The 22,012-nt window shown below is 36.5% G+C and overlaps 2 protein-coding genes and 1 pseudogene across 2 annotated transcripts; 2 read left to right on the top strand and 1 right to left on the bottom strand.

Moving 5' to 3' along the window:
* Positions 1-260: 260 nt before the first annotated feature.
* LOC126830249 (AN1-type zinc finger protein 2A) lies at positions 261-10,902 on the top strand. The gene is made up of 11 exons (XM_056103039.1): positions 261-401; positions 1,597-1,639; positions 1,837-1,888; positions 2,226-2,357; positions 3,116-3,160; positions 3,498-3,613; positions 4,023-4,139; positions 5,364-5,418; positions 6,188-6,276; positions 7,141-7,222; positions 9,164-10,902. The coding sequence occupies exons 1-11, from the start codon at positions 347-349 to the stop codon at positions 9,200-9,202; spliced, it is 825 nt and encodes a 274-aa protein (XP_055959014.1). The 5' UTR covers positions 261-346; the 3' UTR covers positions 9,203-10,902.
* Positions 10,903-12,840: 1,938 nt separating this feature from the next.
* On the top strand, positions 12,841-14,600 carry LOC126830238 (tubulin beta-4 chain). The gene is given in 4 exon segments (XM_050560592.2): positions 12,841-13,040; positions 13,434-13,898; positions 14,342-14,398; positions 14,400-14,600. Coding segments are annotated over 4 exon segments (651 nt in total). The 5' UTR covers positions 12,841-12,983; the 3' UTR covers positions 14,472-14,600.
* A 4,303-nt stretch (positions 14,601-18,903) lies between these two features.
* Positions 18,904-20,292, bottom strand: LOC126830239 (tubulin beta chain-like; annotated as a pseudogene).
* Between the last annotated feature and the right edge of the window lie 1,720 nt (positions 20,293-22,012).

Genomic DNA, 22,012 nt, shown 5'->3' on the forward strand with positions numbered 1-22,012 from the left:
TCCGTGAGTCTGAAGAGTTTTAATATTTTGATTTATGAGTCGATTTTTTTTGTACATTTTCGCTTTATAAATATATGTTGATTGATGTCATAGTTTTGAAAGGTTTTTGATTTTTAATTATTAGTATTACAAAAACTATTTAGTTTTGTTCACATACTGAATATTAGATTCGTGGATAAAATTATGTAGTGACTAATGTGACTAATTAATTTAGTCTACAGGAAATGACGTAGTATTATCTATTTAAAGAACTGGGAATCCGCACAATCATTCTAATATTTATGTTCTCAAAGGAGTCAGTCGCATTTTAGATGACAAAACAGTTTTGAGAGAATAAGAAAGAGAAATGGAGTTACCACATCTTGGTGAACATTGTTCAGATTCCAGTTGTAAAAGACTAGGTAAACGTTCTAATTGATTAATTAAACAGCTAGGCTAATTAATAATAGGCCTATTTTTTAAAAGTAATTGTTGACATTCACATTGACAGTCGTGTATCGACTGTTTACGTATCATGTTATATTTTTTGACTGTCCTTCATGCCATAGACAGTCTCATTCTCTGATAATAAAGGGTTGGCAAATACAACGGCTTGTAGAATGGGTTAATAATAATAATAATACTTACCATTACGCCAAATACAGTCAAAATAAATGGTCATAATCATGATAATAATGGCCAAAGAATTTGGTCCTAACGACCCCTAAATTTGGTTGTAGCGGCCCAAAAATTTACAGTGTATAGATACAAGTAGATAAAAGGGCTTTTTCACGATTTTACTTGATTATTGATATTTCGTTTTGTGTATAGTGCAGATCTCCTGCACTTACTTCATTATTGTGATGATTTTATCGTCGTTTTTAATACTGAATTTAGTCATGGTTTTAATAAATAACCAACCACAAAATAAATCTTTTTATTCAATAAATATTCAAAAACAATTTCATTAATAAGCAATAATATTCACCAAAAATGGTATTACAGTATTACACAGCCACTAAACCTCTTTTAACAGTCCCGATACACTTTTTTCTCCCAGTTCATACAATTCCCATATTATATTTTTAATATTTTACCCTGAATTATGTCAAATTTCTTTCTCCGCCGACGCTTTAACTTTGTATAATAGTTGTAATAGTAGATGAATGTGTGAAAACGGAATCAATATCTCGTTTCGTCTCTTCTCCCCCCCCCCCCCTCACATTTACCTTAACCTCTTCCTCTTTTATCTCTACATCACCTTCGAGATCCTGACAATAAAACTGCACCCCCTCCAACTCTCCACGAACAATCAGACGATGTCTCCCATCTCAAATACAATGTTGCCAGCGGTCACAACCATCGCATTCCAATGCTTGTCAGGGACACACAGCCTTCGCACACACAACACAAACACTCACCATAGTAATTATTTGTAGATTAGTCAAATGAAATAACTGTAGGCCTGGACTCACTCTACGCATTGTTTAGTCAAATGAAATAACTGTAGGCCTATGTCCTGTAGGCTAATAATAAGTCAGAATGCCATACATGGTTTGGATTGTTTTGTATTTTTAACATGTGATCCAAAAATTTTAAACCTATCCTTTATTTCAGATTTTTTACCAATGACCTGTGATGCTTGTCAAAAAACATTTTGGTAAGTAGTATCCTATGACATAAGTAGTATTTTATTACATTGTACAAGTTCTCTAGTTTTGCTTACTAACTGTGGTCAACTATTTGATTGTGTGGATCTCCAAAATGCCTAGAAAACTTAGAGACAAGAAGTTTGTTTGATGAAAAAATAAAAATTTTCATAACATGCTTGATTAAAATTCTGTTTTTATTTTATAGTGGAGATCATGTAACCTACTCTAGTCACAACTGTACAGAATCCTATAAAAAGGTAAGAGAAATAAAAATATTTACCGGATCAGAACTTCGGTCAACAATGTCCTTGTTTGTGGGTTTTCAGTCAGTTATGTGTTGGTGCCGTCATTTATTAATAAAAACAAAATCATAAGAAACTTGAGACCATTTCACTTCACTGTGTAATATATATTGTTCTTTTATGATATTCATATTCAGGATACAGAGAAAGAGAGAGAAATGGGGCTTAACGTCCATTTGACACAAACCAGGTCATTTAGGGACTTTCATATGGTCTCTCTCTCTCTCTATTATTAAGTGCAGGGGGACTGAATCTAAGTGAGATTATTAAAGATGGTATTTTATATATTTAGGATAATCAAGTACCAGCATGTCCGTTATGTAGTGCACCAATACCTGTGAAACCAGGTGAAACACCTGATATTGTAGTTGGGCGACATATTGATACAGATTGTCAATCAGATCCAGCTAAAGAAAAAAGACAGGTAAGAAACCACTGTCCCTTTTATGTAACCAACTAATGTTGTCATGTTTGACCTAACGCCGTTTAAATTCCTTTCTTAAAACAATTTTTGTATGAAAGTTACCTCCCTTGCATAAAATTCAGTAAGCATTAAAGGGGTATTAGGTAAGATTTGATAAAGAACTGACATTTTTCACTATAATAGTTAAAAAATAGATAATGTAAATAGAATATGCTGAATATTTCAATCAAATTGCTTCCCTTTGAATCGAGGTATTAGCCATAGAATTTTAGGCTAGTCACAATCAGAGATGGTCCTGCACATTTTAGCACGTGTGACGTCATTTGGATTGTGGGTTAGGGTGAGGGGTAGGACTTGCAGATTTCGTCAAAGTCTTGAGATGTAAACAAGACTAGCACTAACCCTATCCCTGGACCAAGTCTAACCCTTAACCTTAACCCTAACCCTAACGTACAATCCACACATGACGTCATGTGTAGGACTGTTTCTGTTCTAGCGTTCTCCGCAGTGAAAGGGTGGACATTTTTATCCCATCTGGTGTTGATGCCTAATAATTTTAGAAGTGCATAATCTAGACTAGACCTGCATAATCTAGACTAAACCTGCTTAATCTAGACTAGAACTGCATAATCTACATGTAGACTAGAATTGCATAATCAGGAATAGAATTGCTTAGTTGACAGAAATCTTGTAATGATATTACAATGAAAACATTAAATTGTCAATTTTTGTTATGTAATGTTTTATTTATTTTTCAGGTTTATACCAATAAATGTTCTGCTAAAGGATGTAAAAATAAAGAGGTATGGTAACTATTTCAATTATAAATTTGACTGCAATGTGTTTTAGATTGCTGTATGAAAAGAAGTTAAAGAAGAAAAAAAATAACACAACTGTTTCGGCTGGTGATTTTCAGCTGAAATTAGGCAGAAATCATGGAATTGTTCATATGGATTATGAAAGGACCACTAAATTCGGTCAAAACAGAATTCTCCTGTCCAAAACAGAATTTGAATTAGGCAGTGTTTTGAAACGGAAAATCATTAGCCCTAAAAACTTGGGTTTATTTTGATGTGCAAATTTATTTTATTGTCAAGTCTTAAGTTTAAATCAAATTAAAATTACGTTGGTATTTTGTAGCTCATTCCAGTGATATGTGAAAAATGTCGGAAGAATTTTTGCCTTCGTCATCGACATGAACTCGATCATTCATGTAAAGGTTTTGAAGGGAGTGGCAAATCTGTGTCGAATTCAGGGTATGTATATATATATTTTAACATTATTAAAAGTGTTTTAGTCCTCCTCATGAATAACACATTGGCGTGCACATAAAAGATTCCTTGGCAGTAGGAATTCGATATAAGAGTAGGCTGTAGTGCCACTGCTCGGGCAAAATTTCCTTCATAGCACACTGCATGGCGTATGCTCTTCTTCATTAGCCAAATCAGAGAAGAACAGTTGGATGTTAAATCCCATTTCATTTCATTAAAATAATTTCTAGGTGTTTTCATAAACTTCATTTATTTGTGTATGGAATTTACCTTTAGTCGTGTTTCTGTCCTTTCCACTTGTCGAAAGTATTTGTGTTCCATAGAATTGTATACTGTGTATTTCCTGTTATTTGAAACATTTTAATTGTGTTATGTTGTTTTTTTTTCACCATAGGGCAGCGGCTTTATCCCGGTTTAATTTCTTCAGTAGCTCAAATACAAACACAAAAACTAAAACCAATTCAAAACCGCAACAATCTTCACTCAGTAATATTGGCCGAGATTTAAACAGGTAAAGTCTTATATCTATCAGTCTACAGTGTTCTTGTTACACATAATATAATAGTTATTGCAACAAGTAGGAGCATGTCGTCATCGTAGCCGGCTTGGAATTGTGACAATATATCAAAAATGGAAGTCCATCAATCAATGTACAAGTTTCCATAGAACAAGTTTCATGCCGATAAAATTGGTGAAACCCTGGCCCATGTTTCACAAATCATTATCAGGCTTAAATCACTATTTTATAAGAAATATCTTGGATCCAAAAACACAAAAATTTGCACATAGTTTCTTATTGTGATATTTGATACAATAAAACAACAAAAACTTTTAGTTTTGTGAAACTGGGACCTGGGCTTTTTTTTATTTTTGAAGAGCAGCGCCCCAAGTAGATTACCGAGTGTATACACCCTGTTCCTGTTTTAAAAAATAGCAAATATATGGCAAAATATTAGGATACTAACTTTTCATCATTCATTTAGATCAAACTGACTTTGTCTTTGAGCCAATCTTGTTTTCTACAATTAAGAGGGGTTGGATGGCCAGATGATTAGTGAGTGCATGTTATATCATAAGATCTGTCATTGAGTCAACTGGTGTGGTTTCGATTCCCCGGTTGTACGTGCCATGGTGTAGGATTGCCTGTCCAACCTTGTGGGTTTTCTCCGGGTCCTCTTGTTTCCTCCCACTACTAAAGATCTCTACGCGCAAGGGAATTATTGAAATAAAATGAACTATTATATGTTAATCCCGAAATGACCCAGTTTGTGTTGAGTGGACGTTAACCCCCTTTCTATCTCTCTATCTTTCTACAATAGAGACATCTGTAGTGCACATAAACTTTATTTTAAACATATATTATGCAAGAGCTAAATCTGTCTATTACAGGTCTTACTTTAGGCCTGAAATGTTATATAAATTATTAATCAGACCATAATCAACTCTCGATGGCATTGCTAGCATGCAATATTTTCTGAATTAGAATCCTATCTGCTGCTTAATGCTCACTGATAATTAAATCAAAAATGGATAATAGAGACTATGTTTTTTATCGTACAGACTTTAGTAATGATGATCGTGGCTAGATTAAAAATACAATTGCTAAAATCTGGGTTCAGAGTGGATCAGTTTGACTGAAATTTTCAGCAAATTGCCTTTACATTATCTAGTTTTCAACTATTATAGTGAGAACTGCCAGCTCTTTATCTAATCTTTAATTATTGTATATTTATAGAGAGAGACAGTCTCGTCAACAAAGAGGAGTACCGATGACAACTCAAGCTGGAATGGTGAGACATGTTTATAATAACTATTTTTATTGATTATGTGACACGGTATTTAAAGGCTACCATTGTGATGATTGTTTACGATATCACCCTTGTTGGAAGTGGATTTAAAACTCCAGGAACAAACGAATAAATAGAATAGTGTGTATTAATTGTCAGGTCCAAAAATGTTAATATGATACTGTAAATATACCCAGTTATATGTTGATGCCTCCTATGATATCACTTCAGTGAAAGTTATTGTTAAAAACTAGCAGGTTTGTATTTCCTAATGATGATTAAAATGATGATAGACTGTTTAAACCATAATATCCATTTTATGACATAAACAATAATTCTTTATTGTAATTTTGCTTTCTAATGTACTCCCTAGTTCACAGTTTCCTCTCACTGCTAAAGACAGCTAACTATGCGCAAGTGATTTCATATGTTAGTCCCAAAATGACCAGGCTTGTGTTGAGTGGACGTTAAACCCTTTTTTTTCTCCCTCTCCCTATTTAGCTGCTAAACTGCTCACAAATATTTGAGTGTAGAAAAAACATTTAAATTTAAATCAACCTTATTTTAAGCAGTAATCTAATCATTTTAAAACTAATCTATATAATAATATAAGCAACATGGTGCATCCATTTTCTGAAGAAGTTAGAGTTATCTCCCTCTATTCAACTCATCAAATGCAGTAATGATTATTGATTAGCAATCATATAGTATTAGTATGGACACCTTATGTAAAGTTTAAAATCTTGTCATTTTAAAATCTTGTCAATTTTAGTCAGAAGATGAGGCATTGGCTCGTGCTCTCCAGATGTCTATGGCCGAATCATCAGGGACAAAAACACAACCAACTTCCAATCAAACTGGGTAAGAATAAGATTTGTGATTTTCATACGCCCACATGGAAATGTTGTATACTGTCGTCGCTCCCATACATCCATCCGTCGTCCACAATTTCTTGTGAACACTCTACAGACTACATTTATTATCTGATCTTTTTGAAATGCATATATGTTTACATTAGTGAGACAAAAAAGTCAATTTAATTTCAACAATTCGGAACTGCTAGAGTTATGGCCCTTGTTTCACTTTGTAGTCCCCCGCCTTTCGAAGAAAGCAGGGGACTATTAAAATGGATTCGTCCGCCTGTCTATCCATCACACTTTTTGGGACACAATAAATTAATCTTGTGAATGCTCAAATGACAAAAGTTATCAGCCGGTCTGTATTAAATAAATGTGCATTATTTAAATTAGCAAATAATCCTATTGAATTTCATCAATTCCCATTAATGACTTCTAGAGTTATGACCCTTGTTTCACTTTGTTGAACCTTGTGAACTGTATAAAATTGATATCCGTGTCGTGTAAATGCTCCTAGGGTTTGATTTGTAGTTTGTAGTAGTTTGATTTGTTATTTGTAGTAGTTTGATTTGTAGTTTATAGTGGTTTGATTTGTTATTTGTAGTAGTTTGATTTGTAGTTTATAGTAGTTTGATTTGTTATTTGTAGTAGTTTGATTTGTAGTTTATAGTGGTTTGATTTGTTATTTGTAGTAGTTTGATTTGTAGTTTATAGTAGTTTGATTTGTTATTTGTAGTAGTTTGATTTGTAGTTTATAGTGGTTTGATTTGTTATTTGTAGTAGTTTGATTTGTAGTTTATAGTAGTTTGATTTGTTATTTGTAGTAGTTTCATTTGTAGTTTATAGTGGTTTGATTTGTTATTTGTAGTAGTTTAAGTCAAGAAGAAGAAGATCTCATGCTAGCCCGAGCCTTACAAGAAAGTGAACAAGAAGCCAGGAATCAGACACAGGTAGGATAATAAAACTAGCTCTACATCGTAATAAATGTTGATAATAAATAAATAAATGTTCGTGTCAATATTTTTTTCCTTAAACATACATTATGCAAGACCGATTAGAAATAAACTGCAAGGGCCGGATAATAATTGATTCAAAGGCACATTTCAAGCTTTTGTTCGTATGTGCCAGTAGATAAATTCTGTTTTGGTGTGAGTGGATAACTGTCATTTTGTCACCATCATTAAAAAATGTCACAAATTTTCCCAGAAAGTGTCTCGTACAGCAGACAGCGAGTTTTCAAATTTTCTGTGAAAATTCTATTGTGTCGTGTCAAATAAGCTGATTTGAGTCCAAATGATAGAGTAAAGTATTTTGGGGCTTTTTGCATGGAATACCTAACCGCGTTTTAGACCATTGGCAGGAAACTAAAAGTCAAAAATCTGAACATACTGCCAATCCAACTTCGACGTAGGAAAAAAGCCTGAATTAGATCAAATGGACCGAACATTTTGATCCGAGTTGAGCAAAGATCTGACTTAGGAAATCCGACTTACGGGCAGAAGTTTAATAAGAAAAACGTACAGGATCAAAGGGTCTAAACGATTCTATCCGAGCTGAGCAAAGATCTGACTTATACGCAGGGCTGCCAACAACAAGTATCGCAGCGCAATTTGCGATACATATTTTGTCCGTTGCTAATCAAAAATTAAACTCTAAAGTTTTTGATTCGCAGTAACTGCGAATCATTAATATGCCTGTCATTTTGGATATTGACACAAGGATAATCCGCATTTGAAGACTAGAAGGCTTTTTCAACACTTTCAACGTGTATAAAATGTTGAATAAAATTTTATAAACAAAACTGAATTCTCCGAGTGACATTTTCTACTCGAATTACCCAGACACAATTGATTTCTATACTCCCCAGCGATCCAACCTTCGTTCTTCAAGTGATCGTAGCATATTGAGGATCCCCAAATATAATAAGCGTTCTGGTGAATATGCTTTCTCCGTCAAAGCAGCAAAAATGTGGAATGATCTTCCAAAAACTCTTAGAGAGTCCTCTTCCATCCAGAGCTTTAAGACTAACTTAAAAACCTACTTATTTCAAAAATGTTTTTGAACTGTTTTGTTGTGAATGCGCTTAGAAACACTCATGTGTAATGAAGCGCTATATAAATCGAACAATAATAATAATAATAATTATACGGTACTATATAATACAGGGACATAACTCTATGAATAAGGACTATTAAACCGGAAATAGGGAATCAGGTAGTACCACTCACGTTGCGAGACATCAAGTAATTATATCATATTCATTTTGAAAGAAATAAATCCAGTGTATCCCCCACGTTTTGTAAATAAAATATAAAAAAATAAATATATGTTAACGTATTGTAAAATGATAAATCAAAGTAAAAATTCCCATAAAATATCACGTGTGTCTAGTTAATCGAAGTGCGCCCGATTTAACAAAAGTAGCAATACACGATAAAAAGCAGACGAAATTGTTTTCTAACGAAGATTTCTAACGTAACAAAAAATAACAATTAAAATGATTGGGGCTTCGGAAGTCACTGTTAAGAATTGGCTTTAGACATAAAGACCTAACTAAATGTCTACATCACATTCACAAACTGTCACAAGTACTTGTGGCAGTACTAAAAAAAATCTAAGAATAGTAAGAATGGAATCTAATCATATTTGTTATGAACTAAAGTAATATCTTGTTATTTAGGTGTTTTATGTTCAAACTGAAAAACTGCTAATCAATTTTTAAATTTGCTAATCAAATTTGGCAAAATTGGACTTTTTGATTAGCAGTGCTGCTAATCAACTGTGAAAAATTACCGACAGCCCTGCTTATACGAGGTTTACTGTATAAATTTAATCTAAGATTTCTTTGCATTTTGTTCTTACATAATGTATTTATTTATCGTATTTTTCAGAGAACAGAAAATAAAGAAAAATTCTGTATGTTATCCTGACAAACTGTTCGTTAGTTTAGAAAAATAAATAAAAGTTTTAAATTGTAAAGACAAATAATACTGACTGCCATTTGTTTGTCAATGCTTCCGTTATTATTATAAGGTATTAAATCTCTTGGATTTGTTTCAAAATAAGGTATTGAATGACTAAAACACAGATCCTATTTCGTTTCATTTTTTATAGTTCAAAATTTCGTTTTACTTGTCTTTACTACACTTGGATCTGGAAGAGTTGTTACGTAACCTGCGTTCTGGTTGATGCGAGGGATTAGCCAATGAAATGGTGTGTTACGCGAGTTCTTGATGTGCGGTGCAAGAACTGAGCCGCTATAAACATCAACGCTGATTGGTTAATCAAATGTCTGGTGTCATAGGGTCAAAAGCTGTTTGTTTGATCCCTGACACAACCTTCCACTACAACCGGTCATGTCTTTATCTTTATGCAGTGGAGGCCATCGAAAGTAAAAAAAAAAAGAATGAAACGAAATATAGATCTGTATGTTAATCAGATTGGTATTGAATTAGGTTGTATACAGAAGTAGGCTGGTTTATTCATTTTAGTTTCATTTTTTACTCACACAAAATCAGTTATATCTTAACATTGAAATTTTTATCAGAAACAGATTGTCACACCACTAAACAAATCAACAAATAAAACCCAATAAATTAAAACTCACAATTTTATATTTAACACGATAAAAGCAGTCTGACTATTTTATGGTCAGTTTATGGAATGAAAAACAAAAATGTTATGTGTTTTTATTATTCTCGTAATTAAGTGTTGAAACGTTAAAGTGCTTTATCTTTTTATTGCTAAAAAATCTTTCGTTAAAGCAAAGAGCTAAAACATACACAAGAACGAGCGCGGGCAACGTTTTTAAATGTGCATGTTAAAATTGGCCTATCGTTTGTACCAAATTATGTGAATATCTTATTATTGTTAAGTGTCTTATATTTATTTGTTCTTCTGTCATGTTCGTATTTTGCTCATTCTACTTGATAGGATATCACACTTTATATTGCCTTAATAGATTTAAAGAGTCGTTAGTACTTTCAAGTCCTTCAACAAATCGCTAAAAAATAAATTACGCCTTTTAGTGATTTGTTAATATTAAATAGATTGCATGTAAAATTTGAGTCCTAATCTGCAAATCCACCATTCTGTGAGAGGTGTTTTCATTAGTTGGTGGGTATGCTCGTGAACAATGCCAGCTCTTAAATATGCCAGTTTTTATAAAATTAGCAATGCCTAGGTTTATTTCGCATATTATAGTATATAAAATTAATTGTTGAAAGTATTAATTCCTCTTTAAGATTGTGATGATGTCTACATTTTTAAATATTCCCTGATTGTACGTGACAAGGAGTAGGGCACCTGTCCAACCTCGTGGGTTTTCTCCAGGTCCTCCGGTTTCCGCCCACTGCTAAAGACCTCTACATGCAAGTGAACTATTGAAATAAAATTAAACGATATGTTAATCCCGAAATGACCTATTTCTTTAAATTTAACCATGAAAGAAAGAAACCTGTTTTTATATTATTATTATTATGTGATAAGTTCTGATGTATTTGTGCAATTTTCTGATATATTTAATATGTGAAATTGTATATAAAATATATATATATATATATATTATTTGTTAATCATTGTATTGTACATGATTTAACTTTTATCTTATTAAATTTATCTTATAATTATATTGTCATTGTGGTTTTTGTCCGAGAAAGTTCATCAGGATTTTTCGACGTGATTTCTCCTTGTCGGTGGTGCGGGGATCACGTGGCTAAGTGGGTAAGACGCTAGCTCGCTAGCCTGGAGGTCGGGTGTTCGATCCCTGCATTGGCCGAGAAAGTTCATCCAGATTTACCGGCGTGGTTCTCCCTTGTCAGTGATGCAGGACGGAGTGGCTGACAAGGAAAGCTGTCTAGTCGTTCGGATGGGACGAAAAACCGAGGTCCCGTGTACACATTGGCGTGCACGTAAAAGATCCCTTGGCAGTTGGAATTCGATATAATAGTAGGCCGTAGTGCCGCTGTCCAGGCAAAATTTCCCTCATAGCACACTGTATGGTGTATGCCCGTCTTCATTAGCCCAGGTTAGGAGCAGAACAGTAGGACGTTAAACTCCATTTCATTTCATTTCATTTGTCAGTGATGCAGGACGGAGTGGCTGACAAGGACAGCTGTCTATTCATTCGGATGGGCCAAAAACTGAGGTCCGGTGTACACATTGGTGTGTACATAAAAGATCCCTTAACAGTTGGAATTCGATATAAGAGTAGGCCATAGTGCATCTGCCCTGGCAAAATTTCCCTCATAGCACACTGTAGGGCGTATGCCCGTCTTTGTTAGCCCAGTCATAGCAGAACAGTAGTACGTTAAACTCCATTTCATCTCATCATTGTGGTTATTTGACTGGAAGGGACGATGGCTCGGGGGTAAGACGCTAGCTCAGTAACCTTAAGGTCCTAGGTTCAATCCCTGTGGGGATCACAAAAGTTTCCCAGTATTATTTGGCGTGATACAGGACTGAGGGCCGGGTAAGGACAGCATCTAGTTGTTCCAATGGGACGAAAAAAAGGTCCTGTGTACACCTTGGTGTGCACATAAAAGAGTCCATGACAGTTAAAATTCAAATGCTCTCAAGACATCCATCAGAACAGTAGGACATTAAATCCCATTTCATTTTCATTGATTCAGGGCAGGGGCTAAGTGAGAGGGACGCAATGAGCTTTTGCGCCCCCTCGCAAATTGCCAAAAATCATGCAGTTTTCAACATGATAATCATAATCATAACTATCAAACATATACCCTGGGTCAGATATGCTACAAATCAACTATAGCATGTTCCACGCAGACCAATATTACCCAGTGGCACTGGGAGGAACTGCCACCCCACCCTTTCCCCCTTGCACACCATATAAATATTGTTTTTCGGGGTACAGACAGGGTCTTGTTCCTCATGTAAAATTATGAGTCACCACACCCCTGATTCAGGGTTATATGAAACTGACAATTTGTTTGTCATAAATGTCCCATCTGATTCAAAGACAGATCCTATTTCGTTTCGTTTATTATAGTTCAAAATTTGGTATTACTTCTCTTTGTCAAACAAAACAAAATGAATTTAAAAGAGGTTTAACGTATTTTCCTGCACCAAACTTGCTATTGAAGGCGCCACGAGGGAAATCTGCGCGGACAGCGACGTTGCACCCATATAATCTCCATCGATTTCAAAAGCGTAGCTGAGCAGGCGGGGGGGGGGGGGGGGGAGGGGTACTCCGCAAACCCCACCTTTGGATCCGGGTGGAGTGAACGACACAGTATGTCCGTGCAAACACAGCAATCTATTGAACACCCCCCACCCTGAGATTCTAAAGAAGTCAAAACCATTATTAATACATTCAGACCTCTATCCATCTTAATGTTACCAATTTTCATGTCGATCGTCACAGATTATATAATAAACTTGTTAAATATAATCCACTTAGACGGATTAATAAACAATGGACCAATGGTAGTTAACGGTTGTTAATTCGATCTACGCTGTTGGTAGCCGTTACAGGCAAATTAATAAACCTCTGTTATGTAATTATATGTATGTAACTATTACCAACATCTGTCGCGTAATCAATATACTAGTATGTATAAACATTACTCATAACCTTGGTGACACGAGGACAAGGTATATAAGTCAGAGAAATTTCAAGTTTCAACATTCACTTTCATTCGTCGTGTTTTTCTCCGGGTATCTTCACTGTTAACCCTTTAAACTTTCAACATGAGAGAAATCGTTCATATGCAAACTGGCCAATGTGGCAACCAGATCGGAGCTAAGGTAGGTTTTTATAAGGTTGCAATCTTTGAGTCTGATTAATTCAGTGTTAGAAATATTTCAAATATTTTATTGTCAATACGTTTAGAATAACGGCTTTAGTTTGTTGATATTGCGATTGTTGCCGCACAGAGTCAACACTCAATATCTGTATATTTTCGATATTTTCTCCTGTAAAATAGTTGCAAATAGGGATAAAATTTCAAGATTCTTGCATTCACTGGAATAATTCTCAGATATTTTTCTTAGGGTCATCTTCGTCAATCTTGAGATTTATTTCTCAACCCCGTCTTAATTCTCTTCTTTATTTTGCATGTTTTTGTAAGTTTATGTTTATTAAAAATCTTTTTTCAGATTGCGTAATGTTTCAATTAATCTAATTTGTTTATTTTTCAGTTCTGGGAAGTAATCTCTGATGAACATGGTATCGACCCAACTGGAGCTTACCACGGTGATTCTGATCTTCAGTTGGAGAGAATCAACGTTTATTATAATGAAGCTACAGGAGGAAAATATGTACCCAGAGCTGTTCTTGTCGATTTGGAACCTGGTACCATGGATTCTGTACGATCAGGTCCTTTTGGTCAGATCTTCCGTCCAGATAATTTTGTCTTTGGTCAGAGTGGTGCTGGTAATAACTGGGCTAAAGGTCATTATACAGAAGGTGCCGAGTTGGTTGATTCTGTTCTAGATGTGGTCCGTAAAGAAGCTGAAAGCTGTGATTGTCTACAGGGATTCCAGTTGACCCATTCCCTTGGTGGTGGAACTGGTTCTGGTATGGGAACCCTCCTCATCAGTAAAATCCGTGAAGAATATCCAGACAGAATCATGAACACCTTCTCTGTCTGTCCTTCACCTAAGGTAAGAATATTTCACATTATTATTACTTTGAACTTAATCCTTTTAGAAAGTCAAATGCCACGTCTAATTGGAGCAGTTGCCCCGGTTGTACATCACAAGGCGTAGGATCGCCTGTCCAACCTCGTGGGTTTTCTCCGGGTCCTCCGTTTTCCTCCCACTGCTAAAGACCCCTACGCGAAAGCGAATTATTGAAATAAAATTGAACCATATGTTAGTCCCGAAATGACCTTGTTTGTGTCGAGCGGACGTTAAACACCCTCTCTCTCTATCTCTCTCTCTCATTTGAACAGTTTACAAGTTTTTATTTTATATTTATATTTAAACCAATGGGATTGTGGCTCTAACGTAAAGATTTATCTTTTACAGATCTTTCGAAATCTAGAACCATCTTAATAAGTGTTTTATTGTGTTTAATAGTTGTTTTTATTTGTGTATAATTTCAGGTATCTGATACAGTTGTAGAACCGTACAACGCTACTCTCTCAGTTCATCAACTTGTAGAAAATACAGACGAGACCTACTGTATTGATAACGAGGCTCTCTATGATATCTGTTTCCGTACCCTCAAACTGACCACCCCTACATACGGTGACCTCAATCATCTGGTGTCAGCCACCATGTCTGGAGTGACCACCTGTCTGCGATTCCCTGGTCAATTGAATGCTGATCTACGTAAACTGGCTGTAAACATGGTACCTTTCCCACGTCTACATTTCTTTATGCCAGGTTTTGCTCCCCTCACCTCTCGTGGATCCCAGCAGTACCGAGCTCTCACTGTACCCGAACTGACCCAGCAGATGTTTGATGCCAAGAACATGATGGCTGCCTGCGATCCTCGTCACGGACGTTACCTAACAGTAGCTACCATGTTCAGAGGTCGTATGTCCATGAAGGAGGTAGATGAACAGATGTTGAACGTTCAGAATAAAAACAGCAGCTACTTTGTTGAATGGATTCCCAACAACGTAAAAACAGCTGTCTGTGATATTCCACCAAGAGGTCTGAAAATGTCAGGAACATTTATTGGTAACAGTACAGCTATCCAAGAACTGTTTAAGAGAATATCTGAACAGTTTACAGCTATGTTCAGAAGAAAGGCTTTCCTCCATTGGTATACTGGTGAAGGTATGGATGAGATGGAATTTACGGAAGCTGAATCTAACATGAATGATCTGGTATCTGAATATCAACAATACCAGGATGCTACAGCTGAAGAGGAAGGAGAATTTGATGAAGAGGAAGGTGAAGAAGAAGGTTAAATATAAGAAGATGCTTAATTTAAGACGTGGTGGTTAATTTTCCCATAATATTTATTACTATTTATTACTTTATTAAAGTTTTCCTCGAGTAATTCAACATTAAAACTTAAGACAATTTAATTAATGGTTGTTTTGTTTTCAATATATGCTCGTATTCTGACATTGGAAGCATAAATAACAGATAATTGCGCATCCTAAAATAGGCAAGTTGATATCACAGGCGACTGTAGCATGGTTAATATTCCAATAATAACATCAAGCTATGACTAAAAGAGAACGAGAATCGGTTTCAGACGAGTTATTTGCCTCAGAGTTAGAAATCGGAATCAGACCAGTTATTTGATAATCTCGCTTACAAACATAGATGTAACAGACTTTAAACATAGTTTAGTCACAGCTTGATGGTTGACATATGTTAAATCATTTAAATGCGATAAAGGGTCCAGAAGGGCGGGGCGAAAGGGCGCAAACGTACGAGGGCTGACTGAAAAGTTCTTTGCCCGAAAAGGATAGATCAATTGGGTTGAAACAATCTTTTACCACCAACAAGTACAGCCATTCAATGAATCATAGACAAAAGAACTACAACCGTAGTGTTATTATTGTCTTCGTACCAGATCCACTGAAAACACCAGAAAGTGACAAAACTGGCTACAGGGCAGTCATCAAGTACCTGCAATTGAAAGGGCTAACCCAAACACAGATATATGCCGACATGGTCTCCACCTTAGAGGATGACACCCGTCCTTTTCCACAATAAAGAGTGTGTGAAATAGCTTTATTTAACGTCCGCTTCCACCGAGGTGATATCGCAGACAATAAAGAAGTGGGCTGCGGAATTTAAGCGTGGCAGAGAGAGCCTTGACGATGACCGACGTCCTGGAAGGCCATCAACAGCAACCATTCATGAAAACATTACCCGGGTCCATGACATGGTGATGGAAATTTTGCCCGGGCAGCGGCACTATGGTTTACTCTTATATATCGAATTCCAACTGCCAAGGGATCTTTTAAGTGCACGCCTATGTATACACGGGACCTCGGTTTTTCGTCCCATTCGAATGACTAGACAGCTGTCCTTGTCAGGAAACCACGCCGGAAAATCCCGATGAACTTTCTCGGTCAATGCAGGGATCAAACACGTGGCCTCCATACTAGCGAGCCAGCGTCTCGTGCCCCCCCAACCCCATCATGTGCCTAGCAACGGAGAAAGTAAAGAAAATGATTTATAAGGATGTAAAAATATTAATATACTATGCCAGACTAACTTCAAAGTCTTATGCATATGATTGGTCGAATGATCGATCGTTAGATCTGGGCTTTTTATTGACAAGAAGCAGGGTCGCCTATCTCCGGATTTGTAGAGATGTTTTTGTTTAGGGTATGGCAAGGCGGATCCTGACCCCCCCCCCCCCCAGCAATGCGAGATAATGGTTTAGACATATGTGATATAACAATTAATGCAATTAATGCTTTGCATCAATCAAATTGAATCACAGTATGATCCCATTAATTCATTACAAAAATTGACGTCAAATGGGGTGTTAGATTTCTCTCTGTAAAAAGCTCAGTGCGTATGCACGCCTAAGTGATTTGGAGACGATGACGGTATCATGCATTTTCAACGGTCAAATTTCCTTAACAGGAACCTGGCAAACCCCCTCCTGCAAAAACTCCTGGATCCGCCCCTGTATGGAGCTCAATTTTGAACCCGTTTTGCTTTTAATATTGTTTTATTAATTACAATTCGAGGTCTATGTAGGGGCGGGCCAATGAAGAGGGGGGGGGCGGGCCAATGAAGAGGGGGGCGGGGGTGTCATGCATTGTGCCTTCAAGCAGAAAAAGGTTGCTGAGAGAGTGAGGGTGTGACCTTTTGAGTCCCCTGCTCCTGTCATCACACTTCTGGATGCAATTGTTAGTAATATAGCTTTATATAAGAATAATCTTGTAGGTATCTGGTCTTAATAAAGATGTCATAATTATGTTGGGTGAAAATAATAGCTGCATTATTTCACCTGCAGCACCAAGACAAGTTTCATACGATAAGTTAAGTTATCCCCTATGACATTCAGCACTTTAAACCGAGGATTTATCAACCTCACCCACTCTTGAGCACAAACTTTTTCAGATCACGTTTTTCCAAAGTATGAAAATGATGTACCCAAAATTGAAATGAAATGAAATGGGGTTTAATGCCCTACTGGTACCCAAACCCAATGTATTTACAACATCGTATGGGCTGTACACAACAAGCATCAGCAGTTACTGACAATCTGCAAGGAAAGACACACAGACCACACCGTATCTCGTCACATTTATAAAAGCTTGCACAGAGGCGTGCTGGGCGGGTAGTCAAAAAAAGAAGAAACTGGAAATGGTTGATAATGTTCGAATTCGATTAGATTTCCTACCAGGGTATAGGGATGTGTGCTCTTCCTTTTGGAAAAAAGTGCCTTCCATTCTGAAAAAGTGCCTCCCTTATCGAAACAGTGCCTTAATTTCGTTTAGTTCTTAATAACAATCCCTCAACCAAGTTTTAATGTATGTTATATCATGGCTCAGGTATATGTCAAATCGATTCTAGCATGTGCCACAGAAGCACACAATTCCTGGAGCTGCCCCCTAAAGTGCCTTATGTTTAGTCTGCCTACTTTCTCTCGGAGGCCCCAGCACGCCTTAGAGTGTACATTTGAAAATATATTCTATTAACCCCGATGATTTATCAGGGATGGGTTATCTGGTAGAACCATCGTCATCAAAGGCGATTAATTAACACTGTAAGACATTGAATTTAAAATCTGATAAGGTCTTGTCAAATATCGGGAGTATAACTACAAGACCTTCTAACATACTTCATCAACTCTTCTAACACACCAAGGGACTATACAAGATGGGGTTTCCCCACCAGATTTCTTGGAAATGATCACTTTATATGAAGATACTGTATATATTTTAACATATTTATTCCTGATTTATATAATACAGAATAAACATAACAATGATTAAAATAATTTATAATAATTTAAATATTTCTACTAATTAAATTTGTGTATCTGATATTTAAGCTTCTTCTTCGCCTTCTTCTTCATCAAATTCTCCTTCCTCTTCAGCTGTAGCATCCTGGTATTGTTGATATTCAGATACAAGATCATTCATGTTAGATTCAGCTTCCGTAAATTCCATCTCATCCATACCTTCACCAGTATACCAATGGAGGAAAGCCTTTCTTCTGAACATAGCTGTAAACTGTTCAGATATTCTCTTAAACAGTTCTTGGATAGCTGTACTGTTGCCAATAAATGTTCCTGACATCTTCAGACCTCTTGGTGGAATATCACAGACAGCTGTTTTTATGTTGTTGGGAATCCATTCAACAAAGTAGCTGCTGTTTTTATTCTGAACGTTTAACATCTGTTCATCTACCTCCTTCATGGACATACGACCTCTGAACATGGTAGCTACTGTTAGGTAACGTCCGTGACGAGGATCGCAGGCAGCCATCATGTTCTTGGCATCAAACATCTGCTGGGTGAGTTCGGGTACAGTGAGAGCTCGGTACTGCTGGGAACCACGAGATGTGAGGGGAGCAAAACCTGGCATAAAGAAATGTAGACGTGGGAAAGGTACCATGTTGACAGCCAGTTTACGTAGATCAGCATTCAGTTGACCAGGGAATCGTAGACAGGTGGTCACCCCAGACATGGTGGCTGACACCAGATGATTGAGGTCACCGTATGTAGGCGTGGTCAGTTTGAGGGTACGGAAACAGATATCATAGAGAGCCTCGTTATCAATGCAGTAGGTCTCGTCTGTATTTTCTACCAGTTGATGAATTGAGAGGGTTGCGTTGTACGGTTCAACAACTGTATCTGATACCTGAAATTATAGACAAATATTAGAATTGTTAACATAAAAGGGCAACACATATTAACACCTATTCGCAATTTGCCTTGAACTCTGTGGTAATTATTCAGCTGTCTTTTTATTCAGTATTACAATATCGCTATTATAATATGTCAACATATTCTTACCTTAGGTGAAGGACAGACAGAGAAGGTGTTCATGATTCTATCTGGATATTCTTCACGGATTTTACTGATGAGGAGAGTTCCCATACCAGAACCAGTTCCACCACCCAGGGAATGGGTCAACTGGAATCCCTGTAGACAGTCACAGCTTTCAGCTTCTTTACGGACCACATCTAGGACAGAATCAACTAACTCGGCACCTTCTGTATAATGACCTTTAGCCCAGTTATTACCAGCACCACTCTGACCAAAGACAAAATTATCTGGACGGAAGATCTGACCAAAAGGTCCTGATCGTACAGAATCCATGGTACCGGGTTCCAAATCGACGAGAACAGCTCTGGGTACATATTTTCCCCCTGTAGCTTCATTATAATAAACGTTGATTCTCTCCAACTGAAGATCAGAATCACCGTGGTAAGTTCCAGTTGGGTCGATACCATGTTCATCAGAGATTACTTCCCAGAACTGAAAAAATAAAAATAACAGTATTATTATGTTAGTATTCAACCCAGTGGGTTTACATTGGTCGAGAAAGTTCATCGGGATTTTTCGAAGTGGTTTCCCCTTGTCAGTCGTGCAAGTCGGAGGTCCTGACAAGGACAGTTGTCTAGTCGTTCGGATGGGACGCACAACTTAGGTTCCGTGTATTCATTGGCAGTTGGAATTCGATATAAGAGTTGGTCATAGTGCCGTTGCCAGAGCAAAATTTTCCCCACAGCACACTGTACGGCGTATGCCCGTCTTCGTGTTATTAAGTGTGTATTTTTGGTTCATGTTTTTATTTCAATTTTGAAGGCACAGACATTTTATTTTTAAATACAACAGTTTATATTTAACAGGTTAATAACTAACTATATAAAGGTTTATAACTATATAAGGGTTTATATTAAACAAGTTTACAACTATATAAAAGTTTATGACTATATAAAGGTTTATAACTATATAAAATCCTTAAATGAGAAGTGGTATCAGATGTTAAATGACACAAAGTGTTTTTACTTCTCTGATTACTAGCACGTTTAGGTGGGTGAAAATATTTAAACTTACCTTAGCTCCGATCTGGTTACCACATTGGCCAGTTTGCATATGAACGATTTCTCTCATGTTGAAAGTTTAAAGGGTTAACTGTGAAGACAACTGTAGAAGACAGAAAGTGAATGTTAATGATAGACCCAGTGATAACTTATATACATATACACCATGTCACGTGTCTCCAAGGTAATATTGTTTGTAAATAAATAAATAAATGGATTAACATAATCCACTAACGTAATGAGCCGAGATCAATCACGGTAGATTAATCAACAGTTTCCTTAATGAGATGATAACGCCTAATCCAATATATCAAATTGATCATGTCAAAAACAATCGTGGTGTGCAGTATTTTGGGTTTGGGTGTTTTATTGTGGGGTTTTCTTATTGCTGGATTAGGGTTCTTTATTTGGGGTTTTATTTTTGTTATCATTTATCTATTATTTTGTATTTATTTATTCGTTTGGGTTTTTTTTATTTTTTCACAATCAATTGTGTATCAGTATGCGTATATTATATACCGTTATGCATTAATTAAAAGCCTCTAAAATCAGTGGGTTTTTATTTCTTTCTTAAATAACCCCGGCGAATAGTTTGTTAAACAGAAGAGAGGCTTGAACATAGAATGAACGATTACCATATAAAATAAGTTTGCAGAAAGTTCTAATAACAAGTATGTGTTCGGTGAAGATCGATATAAGATTTATATTTAGAAAATAATTTCAAGGGGTTCAAACAAATAATTATGAAGGACGGGGATTATTTAAGCCTTTATAAGTTAGAGGGAATATTTTGAACTTAACTCTAGAGGAAATAGGTTATACAATATGCGAGTAATATGTGTCGATAGTTTGGTTTATTAATTTAGCTGCAGAAGTTTTTGCGGTTTATAAATCAATTCCTGGGGAAAATTGAAATTATCTAATCTTGACGTGACATACAAATTAAAGCTTTTGCTCCATTGTTTGTGGGGGGGTTGGATGGCTGAATGGTTAGCGTGCACGCGCTGTATCATAAAGTCTGTCATTGAGTCGACTGTCGTGGTTTCGAATCCCCGGTTGTACGTGGCAAGGAGTAGGGTCGCCTGTCCAACCTCGTGGGTTTTCTCCGGGGCCTCCGGTTTTGTAATCTGACTAATTCTCCGTGTATGATAGTAACACATTTTACGGATATTGTTTGTCTGTGCTTCCATACTCATACATAAATCAACTATTGTTGTTCTTAGTGTTTAATATCCGCTTCCACCGAGAGTGATATCGCAGATAAGTTGTCTTATTATCAGTTGTATTATATTAGTGCACGCGCAGCGGTCTTGCCTATTGGAGGAAACCGGGGTACCCGGACTAAACCCACGAGATTCAAAAGGCACCCAAACTCCAAGCCAAAGACGCTCACACCAGGGGTCGAAACCTAGATCGCAAGCCAAAGGTGATCGGACAGCTAGGACTCGAAGCGCGACACTCTACACCACTAGTTCACCGCCCCCCCCCCCCCCCCCCGGAAATAAACTATCTGTAGGTCATTTTCTTTTATATAAAACACAAATTTATATGGAAAACAATCACTGGGTTTATTTCACACTACGTTTCAACAAGTTCCTCTTGAGAACGACAAGAGGAACTTGTTGAAACGTAGCGTGAAATAAAGTCACTGATTGTTTTACATATAAATTTGTGTTTTATAACATATGTTCAGTTACTAAATGCCGTATAAGGATTTCATTTTCTTTTGTATCTAGCCAATATTTTATCAGAATTTAACTTCACCAAATTTTATGTCATCCATGATTTTA

Source organism: Patella vulgata, chromosome 8 (genome assembly GCF_932274485.2).
Source record: "Patella vulgata chromosome 8, xgPatVulg1.2, whole genome shotgun sequence".
Lineage (NCBI taxonomy): Eukaryota > Metazoa > Mollusca > Gastropoda > Patellidae > Patella > Patella vulgata.

What these genes read in the sequence shown, in the direction of transcription:
- LOC126830249 (XM_056103039.1), top strand. Translation starts at nt 347, where the DNA reads ATGGAGTTACCACATCTTGGTGAACATTGTTCAGATTCCAGTTGTAAA. An exon ending in GCTTGTCAAAAAACATTTTG is followed by an intron (nt 1,640 to 1,836) that starts GTAAGTAGTATC and finishes TTTATTTTATAG; the next exon opens with TGGAGATCATGTAACCTACT. An exon ending in AAGCCAGGAATCAGACACAG is followed by an intron (nt 7,223 to 9,163) that starts GTAGGATAATAA and finishes CGTATTTTTCAG; the next exon opens with AGAACAGAAAATAAAGAAAA.